Below are 14,833 nucleotides of genomic sequence, written 5' to 3'. Positions count from 1 at the left end.
ATTCACATATAAATTCATGTACAGGCTTTTTTTTTACCATAGCAAAATAAAGAGTCTAACAAAAAAACTGTTCAAATTTAAAATTGCAAGAAGTAAGCTTGAACATATTAATAAAACATATTAATAAATATGCGTCTTGCCACATCGAGCCCCACCCTGCTGGTCTGATCCCTGCGTTTTCCATGGCTGTGGCTGCTAATCAGCTGCCCTTCAAGCTTGTTAGTCGTACCTCTTGTTCCTGCTCTCTTGTTAAGCAGCCGCAGCTGCCTTGTGTTTACTCCTCATGTATATTAGTATCTCAGCGCTGTGCTTCTTGTTCAGTCTTTGCTCACTGTCTACATTGCTGCCCGGCCTGTTTCCCCACAATAAACAACCCTGTGAGGGGTAACTGTACCGACAGCCTGCATTTGGGTCGTCCTTCTCCTGCTGCTACGTGATACATCTAATATATAAACAACATAAATGAAATTCATAATATGTACACTTTGTCATGGGATCATTATATAACACGGCCCATATCTCACTGTCATGTACATTGTCCACCTACTGAACCTGAAAGAGCTTTATAACATTTTCTGAAGTTATAATATGTGACCAAAGATCCATATTCAGTTGGGTGCCTTTACTTGTCAAAAATTTATCCTAAACGAGGATTGTACCTCAAAACGGTTATATTTTTTTCAGGCATTGGTGTGTCTTGAGATGCTTTGTTCTTTAACTTTGTAATGTAACTGGATTCCAGGGCTTGTGGTTTTGCATGGATCGACATGGTAACACTTAACTTGACGGGGCACAAATACTTAGTAACAACTCAGTTACTGCTGGAGTACAAACCAAGAACAAATCATGAACAAATGAAGTTGCTATTGGGATAAAACATGATTTGTTATTAATGAACAAACATGTGGTCAGTGTTTCACTTACGTTATTCATGACTTGTTCCCTCAGTTGTTTGATTAGCAGTTCATTCAGTAGTTCACAAGGTTTCAAGAATTAACAGATATTATAAGAAATATGGTAACTACTTGAGATAAAAAACATGTCACGATTAATTAATGATGAATGAATATGAGATCATTATGTAACTAAGACTTAGTTTGTGGTTAATTAGTACATAAGTAATGGCATGATACTATATTATTCAATGTTTCTCCAAGGTTTACAGCTTCTTTTTTTTTTGGGGGGGAGGGGGGGCTAAGACTATTTAGCTTGTTTAATAAAAGGACAATGTATAGACCTGTTCTATTGGAAAGGTAACCGTAAATTACTTCTGTTGTGATCTGGCGCTATATACTGTAGAAAATTAAATTAAATTGACCTTCAAGGGGGGCAGGAGATGCCATTTAATATAATGGTAGGGGAAACACTGTAATTTGTAACCCATCAAGTCACGTGTCACGTGTTACCACTGACGTTACTCCTGTAAGGTAAAGTTTACTCCTCAGTAGGAATAACTTTGCACTGAAAATGATAAACAGTTCAAACCGCCCAAGTATCACACATGTACCTGGAATGCAGGGTTTTCTCGGACATATGAGAGATTTTCAGTGTTTTTGTTTCTGTGAGGTACCGACCTTTGAGAGTAGCTTTTGCCAATACCTAATGAATCAGATTCACCTTTATTCTGTCCCAGAGCAAGATCCCTGGGCAAAAGGACAACTGGAAACCTATAGGAGAGAAATACAAAGCCACTGCTCATCATTATTATAGAGGCTATGATCCCTATCCCAATGCCATCCCCCACTTCCTGTTTGACTGGGGCAGAGGGCATGTGAAAGCTGGAGGGGAAGGCTATTGTATGATTGCCCACCACGGAGTATACGTTCCATGCAAGAGGCAAGAGGGAGCACACCCCTGCTAGTAGGTAGAGGGTCCCGGCCATTCGGAAAGCAGTCATGATGAGCTTCTGCTCCTCGATCCCAAAGAAGATTTTCTGGAGTCCATACGCCGCACTGACGTTCCCGCCAACCCCAGTGACAGCCGCCACCAGCGTGAGAACCTGAGCTGCTCGGATATCGAAGGACACAAACGTGTCCCAAATCTTCATAGGCTGACAGAAGAGCAGCTGGTATTGTGAGGTCACCAGCCAGCGACTGTAAAAGCAAACCCTCCAGATGCCAACCCAGGCCACCCCTGATGTTATGACTGCAGTGTCTGCAGTGTACCAGACCCGCCACTGGATTATTCCGATAGTCACCACCGATAGGATCCATCCCACAAGGCCCAGGCAGAAGCCCACAAACTGCGGGTGAGACGTGTGCACCAGGTACATTGTTTTACTTAGATTTGCCTCTCTAACGTCCAGGTGATGCTTTACCTGAAGGAAAGGCTGAATTCGTTCAATGATGTTCAAGGTGTGGGGAACATATGAGATCCCACCGAAACTGCTTTTTAAAGAGCTTTACTTCCACACTTTGTCTCCAGGAAGGGTAAGATCTCTAGCTGGATCTTTCAAACATTCTGAGCTGTCTCCTGAAGATATAGCAAACTAAACACCTGTCTCACCTGTTAGAGAGACAAGAGACAAGACCTGTCAGGGCAAAGCCTAAGAACCCGAAATGACAGTGACACACAAAGACAAAGAAGTATTTCCTTAAATATGAGAGAAACCAAGTAGAAAAAGAACCATAAAATACCACAAAAAACCTACTGTTACTGCTGTACAAAGAGTCTTCATACTAATTTCTGTTGGTCCTGTTTCTTTTAGAAAAAATGCCAGTTAAATTTATAAAAGCAGATCATTATCATTGAATATTACAGGTGTACTTTTTCGCCAAAAAAGAAAAAAACAAACATCCTGTTTTTGTTGGTAAATATATTACTATAACATGTACATCACAATAAACAAGCACGAATTCTATTTACGTAAAGATTTTTTTTGTCTAGTAGCTCATTAAATGTCATTCTTTATTACAGCAGCCAATAGCCTGCACCCATTCAAAGAAACCTCTTTGAAGTCGCTTTGGGCACTATATACAGACTGCGGGTTGATAGTGAAGAGGACTTTTACTGAATTGAATTTCTACTCTGCGTGGGAAAATCACTCACTCAACGCAACAACACGCCACACTACTAAAGCATAGAGGACCAACGTGCGTTTAAACGGCTCAGCATCTATGATGTTTCTTTGTAAAGAAATCCCCCCCGTTAGAAGATACAAATAAGCTAGTAAATGTAATGTAAACTGCATTACAGGGGAATGTAAATATCCACAGGCCGTTTTATACTGGGAATTGCCCTGAACTGGCCTGAACTTCCAAGGCGCTATGAGGGAAATTCAGCTGATAATAGCTAATAAAAGCATATCTACGGTCCACTTTTTTGTTAGTAACTAAGAAAAAGAAAAACTATTTGAAAAATCGCCATAACAATATAGTGACTTTCATTTTTAAAGAAAAACAGACATCAAAATTATATGAGAAACTATTTTGCACAGACTACCACGTCTTATCTTTATTCTTTAGTCTGTAAGATCGGGGGGGATTGGGTGGCGCTGCCCCCGTGATAACATACATACCCGCCCCTGCCCCCGTGGCCCTTGCAAATACTTGTGTTACTTGGGTCTGAAATTAATGTATTGTTATTAATACTGCTATTTTTATTTCATTTATATATCTGGGCTAAAATAATTTTGTGAGCTGGGACACAAACGTAAGCACTTTTTCTTGACGGACTCTTAACGTGGGTGCGCCGGGTTCAGACGGTAAGCTACAACTGCGTAGCATTATATAATTAACATCGGTTTTCAAAACTGTGTTTTGCTTTTTATGCTGGGAATTTAGTGCAATATTTGGAGAACAATAAGGTCAAATGCATCCTGCTCTCCTAATAGAACAACTGGCCCCAGTGCCCCCCCGTTAAAATGGTGTAGAACCTCCACTGAATCACCATCATTATGATTTTTACTATGACCATTATTGTTAGTGAAGTATAACGCTACCTGGTAGATCTTTGCTGAGCTGCTGAAAATGATCATTATATTATATTATATTATATTAATTATATTATATTATATTATTATTATAGCCTACACACGTTAACAGTTTGTTTACTGTGATTAAAGAACAGCTTTTTTATATAACAATAATTCCTAAATTTAATGCACCACTTGAGCAGAAACGCGAGCTGCTGTACTGTTGTCCCTCAGATATACTTTGTTTTTGTTTTCTCTGCTAATGTGAAACGCGACGTGCATAGATGTTGCATACAGTTTTGTACCTTTCAGTGATCCGCGTAGATCTCACCTTGACCTTCCAAGGATGTTCGATGTTCCTCTTTATGGTGACTGGCCGCGCCTGAAGATGCAGACCGTCGCGGTGCCTAACAGCTACCCTCGTCTCTTCTGAAGAGCCTGTTTGCGGTGGATGTATCCCGGGTGAGAAGATTCGTTCGTACTAGGTGGTGCTCTGACAGCAAGTAAGTGCCCCCATCGGGAATTATCTGTTAAAATGAGTTTTGTCAGTTAATTTAATTTCAGACATGATACATGGACTGGTTTTTGTGCATTCTCTTTTCTTTTTTTTTTAATTGCGCTTCTCAAAACTCACAAATTATTGTAAATGTTCTTCTTCATTGCGGCTGTTCTGGGGGTGGTAGTTATGCAGTGGTTAGCTCTGTTACTTTATTCTCCCGGGACTGGCTTTTGAGTCTCGGCTGTGGGGCTTGTTTTCCTCGAGTCCCCCCACAGTCCAAAAATGGGCTACGCTTAACCTTACGATGGACTGGGCCCCACAATATAATGATCAGTAAAAATCTAAAAGTAAAAGTAAGAATCTAAATTTTGAAATGCAAAAGGTAACTCAGAGTTGTCACGCCCAGCTCAACTGATCCTCGTGTGTGCCACGCCCCCTTATCATCCTCGTGTGTGCCACGCCCCCTTATCATCCTTATGTGTGCCACGCCCCCTTATCATCCTTATGTGTGCCACGCCCCCTTATCATCCTTATGTGTGCTTCCCCAATTGTGCCCAGCTGTTCCATGTTATTTCGTCTCTTGTATATCAGTCCACGTCTGCCTATCTGCCTCGTCCCACCCCGCCGCCTACCCGCCTCGTCCCACCCCGCCGCCTACCCGCCTCGTCCCACCCCGCCGCGTCCTACCCCGCCGCCTACCCGCCTCGTCCCACCCCGCCGCCTACCCGCCGCGTCCTACCCCGCCGCCTACCCGCCTCGTCCCACCCCGCCGCCTACCCGCCTCGTCCCACCCCGCCGCCTACCCGCCTCGTCCCACCCCGCCGCGTCCTACCCCGCCGCCTACCCGCCTCGTCCTACCCCGCCGCCTACCCGCCGCGTCCTACCCCACCGCCTACCCGCCTCGTCCCACCCCGCCGCCTACCCGCCTCGTCCCACCCCGCCGCCTACCCGCCACGTCCTACCCCGCCTCGTCCTACCCCGCTGCCTACCCGCCTGCCTGCAGGGTTTCAGTCTGTGTGCATGGAGTTTGCATGTTCTCCCCATGTCACAGTAGGGATTTCTCTATCCTAGGTTCTTACCTGCCTTGTGCCGGTAGTTTCCTGGATAAGCTCCAGACCCTACATAGGAAAAGTGGAGGTGGAAGATGGATGAAAAAGGCTATTCGTACCCTTTGTACATAGAAAGCTATCTTTGCTTAGGTGCAGAATATTATTTTACTAACTCCCTCAATATGTTGATGGTCTCTGTTCGTGTAGGAGCTGAGTAAATGACCTATTCTCTGTTAATAAGAATTTAGATCTCCTTTCTGTAGCATGAAGATTTACTACAAAGCAAAAATAGTATTGAGTACAAATAAGTGATATTATGGCTGTCATACTGATCGAGTTGCCAGAGTCAGTGACTACAACTGGTAACGTTCACAGCTCAACAAATTTTTTATTTATTGAAGATCAGCCAGGTAGAAGCCTTGAATGAAAAAACAACATGCTCTTGAGTGTAAAAAAAAGACAGCAGCACACAGAAGAAGTGGCAGTAGTCTGATCAGAGAAAAGGAAAACTTTTTGGCTTGAGAACTAAACAGTTTGCATGGTGTATATCTAACACTGCACATCAGTCTGGCAATAGCATGTTCTTGGGAAGTTTCTGGGAAGCAAGGACTGTCAAGCTGGTCCAGACTGATGAGAAGATGCGTGCTGCACCATACAGACTGATCCTGGAGGAAAACCTGCTCCTTTCTGCCAAAAAGCCTGAACTGGAGCGGAAGTTTGCATTTTAACAGGACAATGAGGCAAAGCACACAGCCAGGGCAACAATGGATTGGCTTAAAATGAAGAAAATTGACGTCCTTGAGTGGCCGGGTCCTGACCTTAACGCCACGGAACATCTGCAGCATGACGCAGAAATTGATGTCCACAGCAACCTGGCACAGTTTGAAACATTTTGCAAGAATAAATGGTTAAATCTTCATCACCAAATGGGCAAAGGGAGGCAGTTTAACAAAGGGGTGCCAACCAGGCAAGGGGGGTACCGACTTAGCAAAGGGGTGGCAAATAGGCAAGGAGAGTGCCGACTTAGCAAAGGGGCACCAAATGGGCAAAGGGAGGCAGTTTAACAAAAGGGTGCCAACCAGGCAAGGGGGGTACCGACTTAGCAAAAGGGTGGCAAATAGGCAAGGAGAGTGCCGACTTAGCAAAGGGGCACCAAATGGGCAAAGGGAGGCAGTTAACAAAGGGGTGCCAACCAGGTAAAGGGGCGCCAAATGGGCAAAGGGAGGCAGTTTAGCAAAGGGGCACCAAATGGGCAAAGGGAGGCAGCTAACAAAGGGGTGCCAACCAGGTAAGGGGGGTGCCGACTTAGCAAAGGGGCGCCAAATGGGCAAAGGGAGGCAGTTTAGCAATGGGGTGCCAACCAGGCAAGGGTGGTGCCAACTTAGCTAAGGGGCGGCAAATGGGCAAAGGGAGACAGTTTAGCAAAAATACCACAGTTTGTAATAGCTGTGAAAAACTCAGTTCAACCAAGAACTGACCATGGGGGTGAATTACTAATAGTTGACATTTCTGCTTTTGGATTTCATTTTTAATGGCTTACCATTTTTTTCCTTACTCTGAGAAGAAAGATATGAAAATGTATTTGAATATATCGAAAAGAATGATTTAGTTATATATGTAAAGTTCACAGGTGCTTTAAGTTAGTTTCAGTATAGTCTCTGTCCTGTATTTTCGTGTCCAGACTGAAATACAATTTAATCCAGACTGGTGCTTCCCAGCACTTGCCAAATTTCATTGTCGGTACCCTGAAAACTGCACCATTGTCAAAATGGTGGGGGGCTTGTGACTCAAGTAGTCTAGGGGCCTCTGATTATGTTAATGCACACGGTCATGTCAAGTTTTATGTTTTTATGTTGTTGGCCGCAGGTTTTTACCTGATATGTATAATATGAAACATTTATATATATATATATATATATATATATATATATATATATATATATATATATATATATATATATATATATATATATATATATATATATTGCACAGTGTTTTATTATGACAGCATACTTTTGTTTCTGTGACAGTGGAAATAAGACTCCTGGCAGAAACTTAGCGTAGGCATCATGTGAAACAGCTGACTTCATCCATGGATTTCAAGAAAAAAAAAATCAGACATCTATTTTATTACCGGAAAACCCCGTGTTTATGTGACTGATTTGACAGACGTTAGCGTTACCTAGGCCAAAAAAAATCGCATGATTTCTGGATTGTATTTTTACTGCAGTAATGTTTATTATTACCCTCCGTCTGAGGACTCTCTCCCCCCCACCATATAAATACCTTCTGAGGAGTGTCCCCTAGCTGCATCCAGAGCATCCACGTTAAATACATAACATCCCACTGACAGCCCGCACTGCCGCTGGCTGCACACCCGAAACACTTCTAAATACCAAATCGTAAAAAGGTCCGTAGAACGAAACCGAATGATAAACGCCGCACATATTTATGCCTTATAAAAATCACCAAAAACACGTGCACCAACGTTTCATCTTTCATCGACGTTCCCGTGAGTCAAACCCAAGCCCAAGGCGTGAAACGCCGGCAGCTCCCTTCCTCCGCAGTCCCTCCTCCGCTCTTATCTTCTTTTTCCACCCCCTCCATCAGTCTCTATTTCGTCACAACATGGCGACGTGCTCAGATAACAGGGTCGCTGTAAATGCCGAGACTGTGCAGGTACTGAACGATACACTGTTATGCAGTGCGTCCGGTTTACGGTGTCCAAGCTGGACGGGGGGGCAAGGGGGGTCCGAGCGCGGCTCTGCCGGCCAGCGGGAGGGAAAAGGGGGCGGCGAGGAAGCACGGCCACCGGCAGGCTGTGACGGGCGTGCGGATCAGGACTCAGCCTTTGGGTTATGAGATCTTAAGCTGGGTGACCAACTGGTAGTTCATCAACGAAACGCTGTGCCGAAGCAACAGACGTGTCGCGTAAGGAAACATGGTTTTATTTTCGAAGTGAAGCCACGCACTACAAACAGTGTTTTTAAGACACGACAGAGGACACTGATAAGACGAACTGCAAGCGATTAAACTTAGTCTGTATATAAACATCGACGACCCAGAAAAACAAACAGCAAATGGTACCTTACGTGTCCCAATTCGGTTACTTTCGGTTTGCGGGGGGCTGGCTGTGACAGTAAAGCTGGAGGATTAGATATCTTCTGAAAGGCGGCATAAAAGAATTAAGTTTGTGACTGTTTCCTTTGAGCCGATTAACCTTATTTTGGTTGTGATAATGGACACTGCTATGGCATGTGTGTTAAATGCAAGTTAGAATTTCAGGTTCTGTTATGCCAGAAACGTTAACAAGTCCTGTAGTTTCCATGTGGTTTTTGTCCAATAGCGAAACAAATGACCTTCGTATTTAGGGTTTATCAACTTCGGTCAGCTGGCTGGCGTGATATTTTCAATTCGAGACGAGTTTCCACGCATTTCCACGTATATAACAGTTTCATTACCTTGTAAATAGTCTAATGTTTGCAGACTGCCACAACACTTCTGATGTGGCTAATTTTGCGTTTATAATGGATAATATAGATTTGCGTGAGAGTCTGAAAGCGTGTCACGCCAGATGCGTGAGAGTTTGGCAAACCCTGGTATCATACATTGTCAAGTCCAGAGACGGTCTAGCTGTGGTAAGATGTTTGATACAAGAAGAATGATTTTATATGCCTTGTTGCTTATATGTTCCTTTAAATTTAAAATGACAGTTTAACATATTTCTATATCATGATGATTATTTGAGAAATTCATAACTATGACTGTGGGGAACATTGCCTGACCCATTCGTTTCATACCTTAAGGTCTTTACTATTTCTGTACATTTTTGGTAACCAGATCATGGATGCAACAGAGGCCTGTGGTGTGGACGTGCTGGTACAGGGGCTATCACTGAGGTGTAGCCATCACACCAGAGGATCTGCGGAGGAGATGGCATCCAGCAGTGAGGACTCCAGAGAGGAAACCTTGGGGCACAGAGATCCAGCTGATAGCCAGAAACCCCAGGACAACAAGGAGTTGGGTAGGATTGTTGGCGCTTAATGTTAGCTTTACTAAATTGCTCATCCGCTAAGGCCTTACATATCTTGGACATGTGTGTTATAAATCACCTTATTCACGAGTATTTACGTAAGAGACTAATTTAGATATCACTATTTTAAGTGCAATATAAAATTGTACTGTACTGGTGTTCTCCAGCATAATTTATCGTCTCTTGATTTGCAACAGGAGATGAGGTTAATTTACTGATGGAAGCTCTGAACACCTTATCCAGTTCTGAGGAGAAGCTGGCAGCTTTATGCAAGAAATATGCAGATTTGGTGAGAAGTCCTGTACACTTGCTACCAAGGTTTATATTAGTGTCTGAGTTTAGGGAGTGCAGGTTCAAGCAAAACTTTCATAGCATTGGGTTTCAGTAGGTTTAGTGAAGTTCTGAAAAGGTGATGCATTAAATTACAGCACAGTAGTAATGTTTGATAACTTAAAAAGTAATAACTAGTGGTTATTGCTATTTAAAGTGTACATATCCCTTGTGTATCTCATGCCTTTGCCCAAGTTGCAGTTGCTCTAAGCTGCAGTTGAATGAAGTTGCAATGACTTGTACGCCTGGTGTTCCTGATAGCTAGAGGAGAGCCGTGGCATGCAGAAGCAGATGAAGGGGCTGCAGAAGCAGCAGGCGCAGATGGTGAAGGAGAAGGCCCAGCTTCAGGGCGAGCACAGTAAAGCCGTCCTGGCCCGCAGTAAGCTGGAGAACCGGTGCAGAGAGCTTCAGCGCCACAATAGGGTCCTCAAGGTAAGGTATTATGGTCCCTTTCAGTTCCTCTCCTGCACTATGTGTCTCACAGTCACCAAACTGAGATGTGTACTTCCTGTACGGGACAGGAGGAGAACACCCTGAAGTCCCGGGAGTACGATGAGAGGCGCAAGGAGGCCACCCTCCACTTCCAGGCGACGCTCAGTGAAATAGAAGAGCAAATGGAACAGCACAGCACCCACAACAGTAGATTGCAGCAGGAGAACCTGGAGCTGGCTGATAAGCTGAAGAAGCTTGTTGAGCAGTATCAGCTCAGGGAGGAGGTGAGGGAGAGAAGTTGGGGAAAGAGGTGATGGTTGGTAAACTTGTAATCCCTTTGGACCTGGTGGCTTCTCCATCTGACCTCACTGTAGGTGTCTGACGATGTGTGACTAGGCTGCGTGAAAGTGTGGAGAGACTGGTGTCAGGCGTATGCGGCCGCGTGCAAAGGTACGGTTCCCACAGCTACCCTGTCTGCCCCACAGCAAGTGGACAGCGTGTTCAAGCAGAAGGATGAAGAGCAGCAGCTGCTGGATTCAAAGCTGCAGAAGACCACGGAGCTGCTCAGGAGGTCGGAGGAGAAGCACCTTAGAGAAATAGACTTTGTGAGTGCCACGAGATCTAGTTCACGTGTCGATTAGAACTACCGCACAGGTCATAATTCTGATGCTATGACGTGGAAATATTTTGTATTTGAATTCAGTAATACGAGCAAAAAAAAATGGAAATTACGAGAAATTGAGCCTTTGCAGTCAGATTTGTCATTTGTGCACTTGCAGCTCTCTGGAAAATTTTATTGTCGTTAACATTTTGCAACTTATGAAACTGATCTGTGTTTTAGCTTAGTAGTTGATTTACACATGGAATGAGTCAGATGCAGCCCTTTAATTCCTCACATCATAGGTTTATAATTTCATGCACATTATGGGACATGGATGCCATTCCACTGATTTTTGTGCCTGAGATACCGAACCGAAAGTGATATACAGCGTAGATACTATAATGGTAGGAGACCTTTGGTCTGCGCGCAGTGCTAATGTGTGTGTGTGTGTGTGTGTGTGTGTAGACCTGGGCGTGTCATCCTTGAAGTAGCTTGCCATACCCTTTTCAGCTCCTGAAGGAAGCTACGGAGTCCAGACACCTGTGTGAGCTGATGAAGGATCAGGAGTCCCAACTCAAGCAGCAGGTACCAGAGAGGAGCTAGAAGCCTAGGGCTGCTTAGCCCAAACACAGGACAATACTGCCCTCTGTATACTGCATGACAGTATTGTTTACATTGGATAACCCTGAAAAATTACCCTGCATACAACAAACACTGTTCATACTGGATAACCCTGTGTTCATTTCTACCCAAACAAAAAAACTAATGGGGAAAATAATCAAAGGCTTGTATTAATTGTATTGTATTAATTTTAGGATTTTTATTAATATAATTAATTTACAGTAGAACATTGCTGTATGGAAATACAGCATCATCTCCCGTTATGAAGGCTTGCTGTGTGCATGATACACCAGTCTATGCCTTGTATCCTTTGTTTTAGCTTTCCTTTTACATGGACAAGTTTGAGGATTTTCAGAGCACGCTTTCTAAAAGCAACGAGATGTTCACCGCCTTCAGGCAAGAAATGGAGAAGGTAGGCTTGGAAATGGTACGATTGTGTGGGCTTTTAAAGTCTGAACCGAGATTACACTGCGGATCTATGACTGGCCTGCACTCCCCATTCTTATTACCAAGATGACCAAAAAGATCAAGAAACTGGAGAAGGAGACGACGATGTGGCGCAGTAAATGGGAGAGCAGCAGTCAGGCAGTGCTGCAGATGGCTCAGGAGGTGAGCGCCTGTTTGCACTGGAGATATACAAGGCTGCCCTGCCAGTAGGTGGTGTTCTGTCTTTAATGCTCAGAAACAGGGCTGACCTTGTCAGCCACTCAGTCTGGATGTGAGAAAATCCAGACTCCACATTAATCAATAACCACACGCTGGCCTGCGCAAGGATACATGAAGGTACAAGTGTGACGCAATCTGTTCTGACAAATCACTCTGCAGGCTACATGTTAAATTGTGCGCCTGCAGTTTATCTGATAAGGTTTGAGCAAACTTGTACCAGCTAATATGTGTTTGCTGCCCTGGATTCGTGGCTTCAGGGCTCAGTTTGAGGTGAATATCCACAGCTTTAGGTTGCATAATGCTACGTGTCTAATTTTGAATTTCGGTATATCACTAGCAGACATTATGACCTTTGCTAGACTGGCATGGAGAAAACCCAAATATGATCGCCTGTTACTTGCGTCTAAGGGATTGACTCTGTGCCCTTTCAGAAAACTCTGCGAGACAGACACTGCACTTCACTCCATGCCAAACTGGAGCGACTGGAGAAGCTGTGCAGGGCTCTGCAAAAGGAGCGAAATGACCTGACTCGAAAGGTGGAAGGCCAACGGGGCCCACAGGTCGAGCCTGGCTTGGTTGACCTGGGCCATTTAGAACTTGAGCCAGAAGACCCTACGGCCAAATCTGACCCACAGCCCACTGAAGAGGAGGCGGCAGAGCCTGAAAGAGGGGGGGTAGGGCTGAATCCTGCTCCACCTGAGCAAACCTAGAAGGATTTTAGAAGGAATTCCCCTCCCCTTCTAAATGAAGGTTCCAGCTGAATGAATATGGCCCATGGAGTGTTTTGTGTAGTAAAATTTACTACGTTTTTGCTTGAAGATGATTATTTTTACTCACCCTTTTTCCTCTCTTGTGTTTTATTTAGAGATTTTATGCTATTTAAGAATGCTGTGACGCAGAATCTATAGGATTTTATTTTAGAATTTTGTATTTTTTTTGTACATTTTCCTATCCGACCTCATTTTGGGTGGCACAGTGCCATAATAAAATGACCAGAATACAGACACGACGTCTATTTCCATAATGAAAATGTAAAAGAACCTGCAAACATGAAGAAATCGGGCTGTATGTCTCCGCTATGATTTTCCCATCTGTGCTGATGGTCAAGCAGAACATACTGAATAGCCAATATTATCGCCCCATAATCATATAATTAGTTCCTCAGTTAAGTGTTTTGCTGCCTTAACTTTTGACCAATAAGACCCCAAGACACAGAAAGAATGGGACAGAAACATATAGTTTGTATAAATGAACATGTGTATACTGTTTGATTAAAAATGTATTATTCTTAAGCATTGTACTTTGTGGATACAAGTACATTTTGACTAGTCCTACTTTCCCATACGTTGGACTCTTTGTAATGGAAGTATTGGATGCATTTCTGTGGTACTGTTTCCTCATAAGTAGGAATCACAGTCTGATTCCGGCATGGTTCTCAGCACCGTTGCAAAGAAGCAACGTGCTGTATGTCTTGATGATATTGTAAAACCATGAGGTGAATTGATAGAGAGATGCTGTTCTTGATGTAAACTCCACCCAGTTAGCAGTGCAGGCTACCATCAGCTATGGTGACAAGAAGCCTCTCTACCATTACCTTTATCTGTGAAATGTTTTGTGAAAGTCCGGACCCCCCGCGGCCCAGTAGGATAAGCGGTTTGGAAAATGGATGGATGTTTTGTGAAAGAAGTTTGGTTTTATCACTTATGAGTCTACTACAGGCGCTGTAATTACTAGGAAAGAACAAATTCAACCATATCATTTATATATTTATAATTGCCAAGTCAATTTCAGTAGAAGTTCTTTAAAAATCATTTACTTATACCACAGATATGCACATATTTCTCAACTTGTATGTTTAATAAAAAAGGGCACATTGTCAAGTCATTTAAATCAACCTTTACAAAAAATAAGGGACTATTATGTTTTATGCAACTTGTAAAAAGGCCTTTGTGTAAGGTTCAGTTGAATGTTATCTTGTCATAATCAACAAAGCATTACTTGAGTCAGTTCCTGATTGTTTTTCTGCTTAAGTTAGCTGCAACTGAAATTTAATTCTGTATTACCCAGCTTTTACCGAGTAGTTTTTGTGACATGTTTACTTGAACCTTTCAGATTCATTATCGACCTTCTGAGCAGCTAGTTGGGTTTTGATTTTTATCAATGTTCCCCTTTTGTTAATGAACACCTTGTAAGAACAGCAAATGAATAATATTTCTTTACATGCTAAGGAAAACATCATGTAAGGAAGGCTACTCTCTTGAAGACTGAGGATTCCTGGTGATATTCACAAGCTGATTTTTCATTACTTCTTTCACTGAAATCAAGCTGCTGTTTCGCAATGAGGGAAGTGATGCCTACATTCCAGAAGTTTGCCATCTGCTCCGCCTACTTGGAATTTTCCCTTTTTTTTCTCAGGTTTTGCAAGAAATCTACCTCTGACAACGTACACAAGCAACTTGGGGAATACTTGGAATACTTAAGAACTTTTTTTTTTTTCCACAATACGTCCATGTTCCTGTGAGATTGTAAAAAATTCTGCCATATCCTTTGCTTTTCAATAAATTATCTTAATCAGACAAACAAATCAGTAGTTGCATTTGGATGTATTTTAATAACATGTCTTAGACCACAATACAGTTCCCAGACCGCCTCTGGAATATATAAAAAAAAACAATAGCAAATTTGTTCA

The 14,833-nt window shown here is 43.1% G+C and overlaps 2 protein-coding genes across 7 annotated transcripts; one reads left to right on the top strand and one right to left on the bottom strand.

Annotated features, from left to right (window-relative positions):
• Positions 1-1,409: 1,409 nt before the first annotated feature.
• Positions 1,410-4,357, bottom strand: LOC125710139 (claudin-34-like). Of its 2 annotated transcripts, none has more exons than XM_048979477.1 (2): positions 4,245-4,357; positions 1,410-2,505 (listed from the first exon to the last, which is right to left on the bottom strand). In XM_048979477.1, the coding sequence occupies exon 2, from the start codon at positions 2,270-2,272 to the stop codon at positions 1,496-1,498; it is 777 nt and encodes a 258-aa protein (XP_048835434.1). In that variant the 5' UTR covers positions 2,273-2,505; positions 4,245-4,357; the 3' UTR covers positions 1,410-1,495. The 2 variants fall into 2 exon arrangements, with proteins under 2 accessions (XP_048835434.1, XP_048835433.1); XM_048979476.1 differs by having other exon boundaries at positions 4,219-4,353.
• Positions 4,323-14,728, top strand: LOC125710132 (gamma-taxilin-like). 5 transcript variants are annotated; one of them, XM_048979467.1, is made up of 10 exons: positions 4,323-4,416; positions 9,302-9,485; positions 9,692-9,783; positions 10,086-10,256; positions 10,346-10,540; positions 10,742-10,861; positions 11,368-11,442; positions 11,798-11,890; positions 11,992-12,087; positions 12,576-14,728. In XM_048979467.1, exons 2-10 carry the CDS (start codon positions 9,305-9,307, stop codon positions 12,852-12,854), a joined length of 1,302 nt encoding a protein of 433 aa, XP_048835424.1. In that variant the 5' UTR covers positions 4,323-4,416; positions 9,302-9,304; the 3' UTR covers positions 12,855-14,728. The 5 variants fall into 5 exon arrangements, with proteins under 5 accessions (XP_048835424.1, XP_048835420.1, XP_048835423.1 ...); XM_048979463.1 differs by lacking the exon at positions 4,323-4,416 and adding an exon at positions 7,981-8,140; XM_048979466.1 differs by lacking the exon at positions 4,323-4,416 and adding an exon at positions 8,242-8,392.
• Positions 14,729-14,833: the final 105 nt, after the last annotated feature.

This window comes from Brienomyrus brachyistius, chromosome 16 (assembly GCF_023856365.1).
Source record: "Brienomyrus brachyistius isolate T26 chromosome 16, BBRACH_0.4, whole genome shotgun sequence".
Classification (NCBI taxonomy): domain Eukaryota; kingdom Metazoa; phylum Chordata; class Actinopteri; order Osteoglossiformes; family Mormyridae; genus Brienomyrus; species Brienomyrus brachyistius.
The sequence above is the reverse complement of the archived record's forward strand: the minus strand, read 5'-3'. Positions and strand labels throughout refer to the sequence as shown.